At 46.7% G+C, this 13,083-nt stretch overlaps 1 protein-coding gene across 2 annotated transcripts; it reads right to left on the bottom strand.

Annotated features, from left to right (window-relative positions):
- Positions 1–2,434: 2,434 nt before the first annotated feature.
- Positions 2,435–12,123, bottom strand: FZD4 (frizzled class receptor 4). 2 transcript variants are annotated; one of them, XM_030917524.1, is made up of 3 exons: positions 11,526–12,123; positions 7,944–9,206; positions 2,435–2,735 (listed from the first exon to the last, which is right to left on the bottom strand). In XM_030917524.1, the coding sequence occupies exons 1-3, from the start codon at positions 11,808–11,810 to the stop codon at positions 2,556–2,558; spliced, it is 1,728 nt and encodes a 575-aa protein (XP_030773384.1). In that variant the 5' UTR covers positions 11,811–12,123; the 3' UTR covers positions 2,435–2,555. The 2 variants fall into 2 exon arrangements, with proteins under 2 accessions (XP_030773384.1, XP_010354330.1); XM_010356028.2 differs by having other exon boundaries at positions 2,435–9,206.
- Between the last annotated feature and the right edge of the window lie 960 nt (positions 12,124–13,083).

Raw genomic sequence — 13,083 nt, 5'->3', positions numbered from 1 at the left:
TTGAACCAGGGAGACAGAGGTTGCAGTGAGCTGAGAACAAGTCATTGCACCATTGCACTCCAGCCTGGGTGACAGAGCAAGACTCCATCTCAAAAAAAAAAAAAAAAAAAAAAGGAAAGAAATCAGAGGGATAGAGTCTGTATTAGTTTCCTTGGGCTGCTATAACAAATTATCACAAACTGGGTGGCTAAAGACAACAGTAATTTTTTTTTTTTTTTTTTTTTTTTTGAGACGGAGTCTTGCTCTGTCGCCCGGGCTGGAGTGCAGTGGCCGGATCTCAGCTCACTGCAAGCTCCGCCTCCCGGGTTCACGCCATTCTCCTGCCTCAGCCTCCCGAGTAGCTGGGACTACAGGCGCCCGCCACCGCGCCCGGCTAGTTTTTTGTATTTTTAGTAGAGACGGGGTTTCGCCGTGTTAGCCAGGATGGTCTCGATCTCCTGACCTCGTGATCCGCCCCTCTCGGCCTCCCAAAGTGCTGGGATTACAGGCTTGAGCCACCGCGCCCGGCCCAGTAATTTATTTATTATTTATTTGGGAGTCTTGCTGCAATGCCCAGGCTGGAGTGCTATGGCGTGATCTCGGTTCATTGCAACCGCTGCCTCCCAGGTTCAAGCGATTCTCCTGCCTCAGCCTCCCAAGTAGCTGGGACTACAGGTGCACGTCACCATGCCTGACTAATTTTTGTATTTTTAGTAGAGACGGGGTTTCACCATATTGGCCAGGCTGGTCTCGAACTCCTGACCTCGTGATCTGCCTGCCTGGACCTCTGAAAATGCTGGGATTACAGGCGTGAGTCACTGCACCTCGCCCATAGGTATTTATTCTTACACAGTTCTAGAGGTTAGAAAGCCAAGATCAAGGTTGTTTTCTTCTGCAGGATCCAAGGAAGAATCTTCCCTCCCTCTCTCCTGGCTGGTGGTTGCCAGCAATCGATGTTTCTTGCTTTGCCTGTAGCTGCATAACTCCAATCTCTGTGTCGGTCTTCCCATGGCATTCTCCTCTCTGTGTCTGTGTCCAAATTTCCCTCTTTTTTATAAGGATACTAGATATTAGATTAGAACCCACCCTAGTCTAGTAAGTATGAACTCATTTTTGACTTGATTTAATCTGCAAAGACCCTATTTCCTAATAAGGTCATGTTCACAGGTATCTGGGGTTAAGATTAGGGGGACACCATGCAACCCATAGGAGTATAAAACAAAAACAAAATAAATCCCTGTATAAAATAAAAATACAACCAAAACCCTGAACTGGGCATGGGAAAACCTGCTAACCAACCTCCATCCCCTTTGGGTTGTCCTCGCCCTCTCTACGTCTTGGTTTCTCCACTCTAAAGGAAGGTCATCAGGCCTGCCCTACTGACTTCAGAAATGACAGGAGAATAAAATGAAATCATGTAAATGAAAGTATTTTCTATTCAGAAAATGTTTCTTTAAGTGCAAGGAATTAAGAATTCATTCCAGATTGTGTTGACTTTCCTTAACTTCATAACTACTTAATGAAGAGGTAATGGAAAGAGAAACACAGCCCTACTGGGAAAACCATTTAAATTACATACCTGCCTTCATTTAAGGTTTGAGATAAGTGTCCAGTAGCAATCTGCAGGTAAGGAGAGTAGTATTGCAGATCCTTGTTCAATGGGCTTTTTACTCACACCAAAACAGGGTGGTATTCAAGCGAAGCTAAAGGGTGGCAAGCAATTTAAAAGCAAACCAAGAGGCCTGACGTTCACATCTGGGACATCAGCAGACGGTGATGGCTCTCCTTCCCTCTGTCTGTGTGGTCTATAATATTACTGGCTCCCATAACAATATCCTCATAGTAGCTTTGAATTTGCTTTGTCTGATAACTTTTCTGGATATGGCGACACAGACCACACAATTTGTAAAATTAGCTAAAGAAGCCACTTTCCTGATTGACAAATGTGGCATATGCCCATGTATATTACACAAACAGAACCACTGTGTAGCCAGAAAAAAAAAAAAAAATCTGAAGAATAAAAAGCCCCCTTTCCTTTCCCTTTTTTAAGAGGCCAAAAGTTCTAGCAATGATGGGAAAACTCTTTTTTAGGCCATCAGATTAAGTCAGTGGGGCTTGGAAGGCAAAGCCAGCCACATGCATTGAAAATGCCAGAAAAAGGTGTCATTGGGATAACAACTTGAGAACTATAGTTATATCCAAAGCATCATGTGACCTACTTGAGTGTTACTGATGACCATATTGGTAATCAATTCTGTTGACCTTGGACTGTGGGGGTTTGCTGACCCAGGAGAAATCCCACAGTGGAAAAAGAGCCCCAGCAAAAAAGAAAGGCCCTCTGAAAGCAGTTCCCAATCTGCCCTGCAAACTGAATCCTCTATTTGTCACTGCTGGGTGTACATGCTTCCTAGTGGCTGTCATCTACTTTCAGAAATATGCCAAGTCACACACAAGCTAACAAACAAAACTTTATTTTCCTTTAATACAAAAATTAAATAGCAAGGGGTTTTCTTTGTACAGTGATAAATTAGAAATGTACAGTACAGACATTGAAGCAGACATACTTTTGTACATCCTTAAAAGCAGGGTCCATTTCCTTTGAAATTTAGCAATTCATTCAGGGTATGTGTAGCAGGAAGTTTGCCTGGTACCTCTTTGTCAAACATCTGAAAGTCCCCCAGATTGGCTTCAAGGTTCCTGGAGCTGTGGGGTGGCATGAGGATCCAAGAAAGGCCACAGAGCATCCAGCCCAACAGCTGCACACAGCAAGGGGGGGGGTCACATGTTATCTTTTTGCAGATTACACCTAATATTTAATCAACTTTTCTTACAAAGAACTCAAGGGGCCTTCATTTTTTGACCCTTTCAAGCCTCACAACATCCCTGTGAGGTAGACAAAATTCAGAAACACCTCCATGCCTCACTGGGAGAGATCTAGAAAGCAGCTTACCCCTCCCAAAGCCCACAGCCAAGTCAGGGCCCCAGCCTACTTGTACGATTTGAAAACTTTCACAACCTGGGAGAGAAGATGGACCCAACCTTTGTGGGACAGAGTGGCTCTTGCCCCTCTTTTCAGAAGCCTTCTAGGATGACAGTGGTCATGTACTGAATATTGTAGGAGAGCAAGGAGGTATAAAAGCTTTGAGGACATGGCTCATACAGGACCCCAAAAAGGTCCTCTACAAATTGCCTGGGTAAATTCTGGGAATTGGCTGATGCAAATAAGAGAAAAAAGGTACATCAGAAACAGAAACAGGCTACTATCAAGGCAACTGAGCTTGCCAAGGGGAAGAGGCATGTCGGGGGATCTATAAGTCATTTGTCTCCTGGTACTGTCAAGTGTGTAATCACTGCACAAGTGCATGGCAAGAGACAGCAACAGAAAGCTCTATGTAGGCTAGAGTGAAATGAAATCCATTATGTAGGGCTCTAGTATCTGATCCTTGGTAGGAGCAAAATGCTCTCTAAGTAGTTTCCAAGATCTATGACCTAACCCTGGAGGAAAAGTGATAACTCAGGTCATTTGCCAGACATAATACAAACCTAGATGGGAACTCTCAACTCAAATAAAATAAAGGAACCAACAGGATTTTCAGAGTCCAGTGACTAGACATGATTGACTGGAATAGCAACTCTCTCCAGTGTCCTCCATCACAGAACAAAATACAAGATGTAAACTGATTTTAAGAGGTTCCTTCCAGGCCGGGTGTGGTGACTCACACCTGTAATCCCAGCACTTTAGGAGGCCGAGGCGGGCAGATCACGAGGTCAGGAGTTCGAGACCAGCCTGGCCAACACAGTAAAACCCCATCTCTACTAAAAATACAAAAAGTAGCTGGGCGTGGTGGCAGACACCTGTAGTCCCAGCTACTCGGGAGGCTGTGGCAGGAGAATCGCTTAAACCTGGGAGGCAGAGGTTGCAGTGAGCCAAGATTGTGCCATTGCACTCCAGCCTGGGCAAAAGAGCAAGACTCTGTCTCAAACAAATAAACAAACAAACAAAAAAGAGGTTCCTTCGAAAGTCTGTGCTCTGTGGCTCCCTTCCCTAACTGCAGCTGTGGCCACCTCACCAGAAATCAAATATTGTACCAGCCTGGTCAAATCCCTGAGTCTGTTCCTCTACAGCTGAGACTGCTGAGCTCATCTTTGTGTCCTCAGGTCCCAGCTTGGTTCTCAACACAATAAGCATTTAATTCAGTGACCATGAGGATGAGGGGAGCCAGAGAATATAGAGCTAAAGGTGCTGAACAGAATCTAAAATCAGAGTCTAGACACATGAGCTTCCCAGAACCTGAGTTTGGGGAGTGCAGGTGAGAGAGTGATCTGGGAGAGGAAAATCAGAGAGCATCTCTGAAATTTAAAAAATGTCACCCCTTCTCCAGTTTCAGGCCCAAGTAAGTTGCCAGTTCAGAAATAGTCTCAGCGATCAGGAAATGGGTCTCCATAAAGGAAAGAGGATATGAATCAACCAAGAAGATCAAGCCGATGGTTCTGGCCAGCACCATTCTACTCCCATGTTTCCCTGTCCTAAGGTTTGGCCTATATAAGCAGGAGAAAGGAGTCTACCAGAAAGGACACTGGATGGAGGTGCCATTGCACTATGTTTAATCTCTGGAGGCCAAGGGATTTCTGAGGAAGCTACAATCATACCTATATACTGCAGGTTTCATAGAAAAAAAGACAATGCTCACCTTTTCTCTAGCAAGATGCTGTCCTCAAATACACCCATACAAGTCACATGGAACGCCCCAAGCCCTGAATTGCCGGCAAAGCCAAGGCAGATGTGTGGGCCCATGTCCTTGTGGACTACTCTTATAGTCTTCCTAAGGGATTTCTCCAGAGATTGTCATGAAGCAGAGCTGATGCTTTCTGTTAAAACCACCTGTAACTGACTTGGAAGGAATCCTGGGAAAAGGATGAGAGATTTGTTAAAGGTAGAGAGACCCAGGCTGGGTGTGGTGGCTCACACAGGCAGAGATTTACGAAAAGGAGACAGTGAAACAGATGGGAATTCCAGAGGTCCCTGCTCCTTTCCCAGAGGAACAGTAAAGTTCAGCAGACCTGGGTGCGTCCCCACCCTAGATCAGTTAGAAGAACAGAGATTATCTATTTCAGGGCTTAACATACAGTTGGCACTCAATAAATACAACAATAACTGATATTTTTAACAAATACCAATTTAAGAAGTGATGGAGTTGATTGAAGGTCATTGGTAACTGACTCCTCAGCCACAAAGCTCTTTTCCTGAAACCATAAACACTCTCCATTGCCTGGAATGTGAAAGGAGAGGCCTATAACCCTGTAGCATTGCTAAGGCTACTAATCCAAATGGCCACTTCTGATCAAATACACTTTGCCCTGAAAAGGTAAGAGATTTGTGGAAAACGCATGTCAAAACCCAAAATATTGTCAAAACACTAGCTCCAGAACTCAAAACTCAGAAATCAGGTGCCCAGATTCACCCAAGTGCTCTTTTATTGTTATTATTTAGTCATTGACAAGTATTGATCACCTACTCCATGCCTGGCTTTCTGTTAGATGCTGCCTTGGTCACACAATCACTGACATGTTACAAAGAAAACTGCATTGCAAACCTCTATACTCTAACAGCAAGACTAGTCCCCTACCGCCTGGTCTTCCTTCCCCTGCCTGGGCCAGAGTCCCTGCACAACTCCCAAGACACCAGAACAGAGCGTGAGTAAGGGCAGGCTCTGTCCCTGGGTGCGTGCTCCAGGGCCCTGGACAGTTATGGGAACTGTCTACAAGCAGCACAGGGAGTTCCCATTTTATATTTCATAGGCAATGGAGTATCAGATGGAGTTAAAACGGTTCTTCCGGGGATCAATTCTCATGCTCCTGGAGCCTGACCCAGAGTCTAGCCAAGGTACTCAGACTGGGCACAGCAGCAGGGGCCACCTGTGCCCACTTAGCTTCAGTCTCAAAAGCCAAGACTTTGCCTTCCAAAACATATGATGGACCTTACATGCATCTTGATGTCAGAGAGCTCAAGAACCACAGAAAAACAAAAAGGAAAGAAGAAAGGGAAATGTCAAACTATGGGCATAAGGCTCAAATCACATTTTTAAAACAGAGGAAATGCTTATTTCCAGAATTTGACCACCTATTTGGAATTCTGAGTCCCTGGAAATGTTTTTCCACAAAATGTGATTGAAAAAAAAAAAAAAAAAGAGCTTCCCTTCCTATTTTTTTAAAGGCATGAATTAATAAATAAGTCATTGCAAAGCAGTTGCTGAAGCAGACAGGTATGAGTTACAAGGAGAGCAACCTGTGACACAGTCAACAATTTGTCCTCAAGATCTCATGATTAGAAGGCCCACGGCAAGGTAAGAGAAAGGCCAGTTACAGTTTTAAGAGAAGTGCAATTTTTGAGCGGCTGCTAGGGGGTACCCCCTCGTGAAGAACGTATAGCATAAATTTTAAAAGCTTTGGATACCTCTGCTAAAGGCAATTAAGACCTGGGCTAGTAGAGTTTGCAGTTCATTTCATATGGTCTACACTTTATTCCCCACTAACCAATCAAGCTTCTGGCTGGCATTCTGGAGATTCATTAAGCACCATATAAATACTCCAGGCCACACTGCTTCCAATGAAATCTTACAAGGAGCCTTTGCCAATTACTAGGAAACAATTATGCACCAAGTAGTTGGATTAGCTGTCCTCAGTTCCCTTTATAAAACTGAAAAAGTCTCCATTGTCGTAAGGAGACCAGACTCTGATAACATTCTTATGCTTTAAAAAATAAAAAACAAAAAATTTAAAAAGGCACTATCTTTCTGAGAATGCAAGTTGAAGTTGACCCTAGTTTTAAAGTCAGTTGAGTATACTATGTCATGGTCCAAGAATGTGCTTTTAATTGTAATTGACACACACAAATTACACAGCTAATCTGTGCGAATGCAAAGTTGCCAAGAAAGTTAACATTTCAGCTCTTCCAGACTGGCGTCTGCATAGATGCAATCACACAAGTAAAATATATTAAGTCCCCACTGCTCAATGCAATAGGTCTCTGGGGTCGGTCAGGTAAGTCAACTTAGTAAATCTCATTTTCCTTTGAATTAACTGATTGTCAGAAAGTGAATCATCCTTCCTTTCCCCCTCTTTAAGCATGCTGCAGTGCAAAAATTCCTATAAAAATACCTTTTTTTTGAGTCATTAATATAAAATGAAGAAAACAGCAGCAGCCCAGAAGACAGATGTTGAAATTTAAGAGAGGAAGAGAGAGAAGAAAAATCCACTGGATACCTTATGTGTGTGAGTACAGTACATTTGTTTGTTCAAACAACTCTGTTTTATGACAAAGGCACTGAAAGATTCTAACACCACCTCTTGGGAGTGCAATCCACAAAGTTCTAAACAGCAGACAGTGCACCACAGAAGATGTTTATGTTAGATTAGCCAAACTATAAAACTCTCGTAACACTTCTCTGAACCCAGCGTTTCCAGTGTTTATAGATTGCTTTGCTATCTGAAAGACCCAGTTAGTATTTAAAATTGTAAAGGGTTAAAAAAGTTAATCTTTCTCCCTGCAAGTTACCAACTCACAGCTCAAATCCCACCCTGCAGGGGAAAACAGTATCGCCCTGGACTTCCTGGAATCTAGGCAGGACCTCCACGCTCCAAGCTGCAACCTGCTAAAGTGATCAACGTTTTTGATTTTTCACAGCTTTGAACGCCTCTAACTGGCTGTTCCATTTTGGATCATTCCAAAGTCTACAGCAAAATCATTGGTTTTTTGATGCTGGGGTCGGGGTGGGGTCTCTTAATTGTTGCTAGTTTGTTCAAATTGAGATTCACTGCATAAAACTTTTAGTAGAATTTCCTCCAAAATGCTGGCATTCCCTGCTTCAAAATGAAGAAAGCGTGGAGGCTGACTAGCCTTATACCACAGTCTCATTGCCTTTCCCAGGCTTCACCCAACCATTTCCTCTTTTCTCTCTCTTTACCTTTCCAGAATTCACCAATCTGTTGGAACACTTCTGCCACGTGTGAAGAGTTTTGGCAGACCAAATCCACATGCCTGAAGTGATGCCCACCAGCAAAGACATAAAAATTTTCAACATTTCAACAGCCATGTTGGAATCATCTGCAGAATACCGAAAGAGTGCCCAGTTGGAGATTTCATAAAAATAACAGGCAATCACACATGTTGCAGGAACTGTGTACAGTACTGAGAACACCCCGATCTTGACCATCAGTCTTTCTAACTTGTCTGTCTTTGTCCCATCCTTTTGAAGATTTGACCGAATTTTGAACAAGGCCACCAAACCTGCAGCAATGAACAAAGTTCCAATCACCAAATAAGTAAAGAGGGGAGCCACCACAAACCCAGTGAGGGCATCGAGATTTTGGTTTCCAACATAGCATAGGCCAGTCAGTTCATCTGCATCCACCAGTCTCATAATCAAGATGACAATGGTTTTCACTGCGGGGATGGCCCAGGCTGCAATGTGGAAATAAGAGCTGTGCATTTCAATGGCTTCATGACCCCATTTGAGTCCTGCTGCCAAAAACCAAGTGAGTGTCAGAATAACCCACCAAATGGAGCTGGCCATTCCAAAAAAGTACATCAGCAAGAAAATTATTGCACATCCTGTGTTCTTAAGTCCTTCTTGGATGAGAACAGGTTCTGCTGCCTCTTCAAAATCACAGGATATCCTTTCCCGGCCTACAGTCAGCCTGACAATATAAGCAATGCTATAAATATTATAGCACATACTGAGAAATATGATGGGGCGCTCAGGGTAGGAAAACCTAGAAGAATCGATCAGGAAGGTCAGTACTGTGAAGGCAGTGGAGATGAAGCACAGGCTGGCCCACACAGCCATCCAGATGTCGGTGAACTCCTTGGCTGAGCGGCTGTATAAGCCAGCATCATAGCCACACTTGAGAACACAGTTCAGGCTCCTTTTCACCCAGATGTACTGATCAGAATTGGTTCCCACAGAGTGACACTCTTCCCCAGGCTGGATGGGGGTTTTGTGAGGTAAGGGCACCTCTTCATCACCTGGCCCTTCCATGCACATGTGGTTGTGGTCGTTCTGTGGTGGGAATTTGCTGCAGTTCAGACTCTCTGGCCAGGCAAATCCAAATTCCTTCAGGACGGGTTCACAGCGTCTCTTGACTGAAAGACACATGCCGCCGCACGGGCCAATGGGGATGTTGATCTTCTCTGTGCACATTGGCACATAAACAGAACAAAGGAAGAACTGGAAAAGTAACAAAATGAACAACAACAAAAAAAAACCAATGACTTGGAAGTTTGACCAAATGCTCCCACAAAGCTGAGTTGAATGCTTCCAGGCAATGCACGTATCTACTTTTAAACCAACCTATGGGGAGTCTGTCTGTTTACTCTGACCTCAAACAAGGGTGCCTGATAATCCATCACTTACACACTTTTCTTAGTTTGGCTCTAGTAATCCTTTCCAGAGGAATGTACATAAATAAATAAATAGGGTGTGAAGAATTGCATAAGCCCTCTTTGCACAACACTTGAAATAAATTTTAAAAAACTGGCTTTCAATCTCCTTCCATTTTAGATACTATTTGAAAAAGCTAAAGAAACTAATATGACTCAGGTGGTTTATTTTTATCCCCATTTCTTTATCATTTTAAAAATAAAAGTCTAAAAAAATGTAGATCCTGTTAGTATTCTCTTCTCCCTACTTTACCCCTTAAAAATTTGTTTAAACTAGTCCCATACTGAAACAAAAAATGGCCCAATTGAGACACTGTTAGATTCAAGGACGGGATGCAGATTGAGGTCTCTGGTCACCAGGGATTTGTTTGGCCAGGTTTCCTCAATGAATAATAATGAAGCACAATAGGAAAATGTAAATGTTAAGTCGCTGAAACTGCAATACCAGCAGGGGAGAGTCCAGTTGCTGTCCTCAATTCCTCCAGCATTGATAAACAGTCTGCTTGGCTCCTTACAGATGTTGTCTATGAAGTCTAGAGTTACAAGTAACTATTTTCCAGCATGTAAAGGGATCCAGTCTTGTCCTTCAAAACAGCTTGGCCACTTTCCCCAGGATACATGTAATTAAAAATATATATCCCTGCAAAAGCTGTTTCTCCAACAAATTGCCACTGATGTCAGGATATGTGCTGTTTCCAAACTGAGAGCTGGAGGATCATTTCTTAAGCTTTTATAACCTAGTTCTAAAATTCTGGAACTTCCAAAGGGATATTTCAGCAGCAACAGGTCTAATCCCGACCATCTTTCCAAAACCACAAACCAAATTTTAAAATGACCTATGTAAAAACATGCACCTAGTAAGTAAGCTATATGTCTGTTTCTTATCTCTCAGAAGTTACAGCCAGAACCACAGATTTCTTTTTTTTTTTTTTTTTTTTTTTGATACGGAGTTTGCTCTTAGTCACCCAGGCTAGATTGCAATGGCGTAATCTTGGCTCACTGCAACCTCCACCTCCCAGGTTCAAGAGATTCTCCTGCCTCAGCCTCCTGAGTAGCTGGGATTACAGGCGAGCATCACTATGCCCGGCTAATTTTTGTACTTTAAGTAGAGACAGGATTTCTCCATGTTGGTCAGGCTGGTCTCAAACTCCTCACCTCGTGATCCACCTGCCTCGGCCTCCCAAAGTGCTGGGATTACAGGCGTGAGCCACCGCGCCCTGCCAGAAACCAGATTTCTGAAGCCTGGACAACTAACGTCTACTTTTCCCCACAACTTCTCTGTTTTCTAAATTTCTAAAAATCATCCAGCCTCAACAACCCAAACATAACCAATGTTAACACTTTAAAAATTTTCCTTTCAGTTTTTTATTACCCCAATGATTTTTTTTTGCAGGATTATAATCACCCTGTATATGCAAATTATTATTACTGTGGAATAAACATTTTCTCTATCATTACATATGCTTTACATTTTTTAATGACTGCAAAAAAAATTTCTTCCAATATACCAACTACCTTCCTGCAGCTTCTTGTCACCCTCCAAGCATTAAACGTGCCTTCAACTCTTGAGGATAAGAAAGAACTCAAGCCAACCCAACCACTTCTTCATGCATGACCTCTAAAACCCTGCGGGACGCCGTGAGGAGGGGGCTATTCAGCTGAAAAAGGTACGGTAGTGTTTCATTTAATAACACCCCAAAAATAGTGGGGAGAGGGAAGGTCGGTGAGGCATGGTCTCCTTATCTCTCCCTCCAAGTCTTAGCTGCAGCTGGCTCCCTCCCACTTGCCGACCGAGCAGTGGCGGCCAGAATCCTTGGCAGAGATAACCCTCAGCTCCACTGGGGTTAGGGGTCTGGCCAGACATGGGTGGGCAAGGAAGAAAAACGGAAGGGCGGGGTGTAAGAGTGGGTTCTTTCCCAGGCCAGATGACTTACACAACGTTTTGGCTTCCAGTCCCTGAGAAAGTGGGGGTGGGGATGGAAATCAGTTTTCCAGGAGAGCTGTCTCCTTCAGGCTAGGATGATCAACTTGGCATGGGCTCTGCAAAGTTAGTTTGGAGCGTCCCTCCCCAAGGGGTCCTGCCAGGGGTGGGGGTGGGGGCGCCCACCTGCAGCTGGCTGGAGCAGCCGTACTGGATGAGCGGTGTGAAAGTTGTCAGCTGCAGCTCGGCGTCCGTCTGAAGCTCGTGCCCCACCAGGTTGGGCATCTTGGTCACGTTGTAGCCGAGGTTCTGGCACATGGAGATGCGGATAGGGTCGCAACGCCGCTCCTCCTCGTCCCCGAAGCCCCGCGCCGGCCCCAGGAGCAGCAGCAACTGCAGCAGCAACCGCAGACTGAGACCGACGCCCCCGGGCGCCCCCGGGACGCTCGGCCCTGCGCCCCGCCAGGCCATGGCCAGCGTCGGGGGCAGCAGCGGCAGCAGCGGGGACTGCTCTGGCAGACACCCCCAGTTTGCACGGGGGCGCCGGCTGCCCGCGCTGCTCCCAGCTCCCGGGAAGGGAGTGTGATGCGGCGATGAGGGGGCAGCTGCCGGCTCTCCAGAAGCTGCGCGCGACCGTGTGGGATATTAGACGTCCCGGGCCGAGGCCGAGGGACAGGCTGCGAGGGTCATGGCTGCAGGCGGCGAGCCCACAAGCCGGCGCCGGCCGCGTCCGCTCGGCGTCTCCGCGAGGCCAGCCAGCAGCCAGCGCTGCGCAGCTCTCACCGCCGGAGCCCTGCACGGCGCTGGAGGCTCGCGGCGCGGCGGCGGGGCGGGACGAACAGGGCGCCTCTCCAATGGCCGGGAGCGGTGGGCAGCAAGGGGCGAGGCGGCGGGGCGGGGCCGCCCTCCCGCTGGAGGGGTCAGGCCCCCGCCCTCTCGCCCCCTCCTCCGGCCGCTCCTCCCTCCCTCCCTCCCTGAGCGCTCCGCCCCGCCCCCTTCCCGGCTCCTGCTTTCCTCCCACCCGGATCTAGGCGCGCAGGGGCCAGGCGGGGACTGAGCCCAGTGGCCCCAGCCGCGCCGTCCTGCCCCCTCCTCCCCCAGGTGAGAAGTGCGCCCTGTTCCGTCTGCCCCCTTTCCTTCCCGTCTCCTTTCAGCTGTAACCTAGGCCCGTGGCCACCTCCCCGTCAGGCAGAGGAACGTACACAAAGAACACGGGATTTGGATTTACACCGATTGTGGCTTTCAGTCCCGGCTGTGTGACCTTGAGCAAATTGCTCAGCCTCTCGGCGTCAGTCTCCTCCTCTCTAAAGTCAGTTGGGAGGATTAGAGAGAAAGCGTAGAAGGCTTAGCGCGGTGCCTGGTACTGCGCGAGCCCACAGCTATTTTCACTCCCGACTAGCGGCGATCCGGGCCCGGCCTCTCCCCGCCCCCAGACTCGCCCGACCTGCGCCGGGAGCCGCCCACCTCCAGCCGCCAGAGGGGAGGCGCCCCGGAGCTGCGAAGCTGCAGACCAGCCGATGGTCTCGCGCTCCGATTTCCTCACCGTATGAAATGAAATTCCACAGGGGGATTCGAAAGGAAATGAGACCGGGACTCTCCGTGCTTCTCGGCCCGCCGCCCTTCCTGTCTCGGGGACACGGTTTCTAAATAAGGTTGGGAGGGTGAGAGGGCGGGAGGGGAGAAGCTTGACCTATGACTGGGGACGAGGAAGGCGCACAACCACCGTGACTCCTCTTTCCCGGCC

Source organism: Rhinopithecus roxellana, chromosome 15 (genome assembly GCF_007565055.1).
Source record: "Rhinopithecus roxellana isolate Shanxi Qingling chromosome 15, ASM756505v1, whole genome shotgun sequence".
NCBI classification, from domain to species: domain Eukaryota; kingdom Metazoa; phylum Chordata; class Mammalia; order Primates; family Cercopithecidae; genus Rhinopithecus; species Rhinopithecus roxellana.
The sequence above is the reverse complement of the archived record's forward strand: the minus strand, read 5'-3'. Positions and strand labels throughout refer to the sequence as shown.